At 52.9% G+C, this 1,059-nt stretch overlaps 1 protein-coding gene across 1 annotated transcript in view; it reads left to right on the top strand.

The window, feature by feature from the left end:
- The window catches only part of EMH_0094840 (uncharacterized protein), a gene marked incomplete at both ends in the record, with an annotated part of 1,405 nt that extends 458 nt beyond the window's left edge, over positions 1-947 (top strand). The window contains 3 exons of the mRNA XM_013502156.1: positions 1-204; positions 423-599; positions 879-947. Coding sequence (XP_013357610.1) covers positions 1-204; positions 423-599; positions 879-947 — 450 coding nt within the window. The remainder of the gene's footprint in view (positions 205-422; positions 600-878) is intronic.
- Between the last annotated feature and the right edge of the window lie 112 nt (positions 948-1,059).

Raw genomic sequence — 1,059 nt, forward strand, 5'->3', positions numbered from 1 at the left:
GTAGTGGTGGTGGTGGTGGGGGTAGTTGCAGCAGCAGCAGCAGCAGCAGCAGCAGCAGTCAGGGCGCAGCAGCAGAAAACGGGAATGGGAGAGGAAATAACTGCAGCAATAACTGCAGCAGCAGCAGCAGCAGCAGCAACTGCAGCAACAGCAACAGCAACAGCAACAGCAGCAATAGCAGCAGCAAAAGGAGCAGCAGCAAGAGTAAAAGAAGCAGCAACATGCTATCGGCGAAGCCGACCCACGTAGGTTATGAATTCACTACAAAAAAAAACAGCAGCAGCAGCAGCAGCAGCAGCAGCAGAAGCAGCAGCAGCAGCAGCAGCAGAAGCAGCAGAAGCAGAAGCAGCAGAAGCAGCAGCAGCTGCTGCAGCTGTTTATTTATTATTTTGTTTGTTTTCTGTGTTGTGGTGTACACGCAGATAATGAAGGGCCGAAGGGCAGCTTCCGTCTGCAGCGGCAGCAGCAGCAGCAACAGCAACAGCAGCAGCAGCAGCAGCAGCAGCAGCAGCAATGCTAGAGAGCTGCTGCACAGCAACACAGCTCGGGATGCCTCAGGGGACGAAGCATCTCTTGATGAGACAGCCACGGGCTCTAGTGTACGTACACCTGTTGCTGCTGCTGCTGCTGTTGCTGCTGCTGCTGCTGCTGCTGTTGCTGCTGCTGCTGCTGCTGCTTCTGCTGCTAGGGCAACCGCAGCTGCTGGTGTTGTTTTCTGCTGTCGTTGCTGCCGCCACTGCTGCTGCTGTTGCTGCTGCTGCTACTGCTGTTGATGCTTCTGTTTGCCTTATGCTGCTTGTGCTGCTGCTGCTGTTGCTGCTGCTGCTGCTGCTGCTGCTGCTGCTGCTGCTGCTGCTGCTGTGTGTGCAGCATAGCAGCCTGATGAGTGTGGGGGGCAGCCCGAGGGCGGGGGGGCTGAGGCGGACCTTCTCCTGGCGGCGGCTTAAAGACAAACTAAGAAGATAAATAAAATAAATAAAAATAAAAATAAATAAAATAAAATAAAATAAAATAAAATAAAAAGAAGCTGCAGGAAAAGAAAAAGGAGAAGCAGAAACA

The sequence above is a fragment of the Eimeria mitis genome, genomic scaffold (genome assembly GCF_000499745.2).
Source record: "Eimeria mitis Houghton genomic scaffold, Emh_scaff8406, whole genome shotgun sequence".
NCBI lineage: Eukaryota > Apicomplexa > Conoidasida > Eucoccidiorida > Eimeriidae > Eimeria > Eimeria mitis.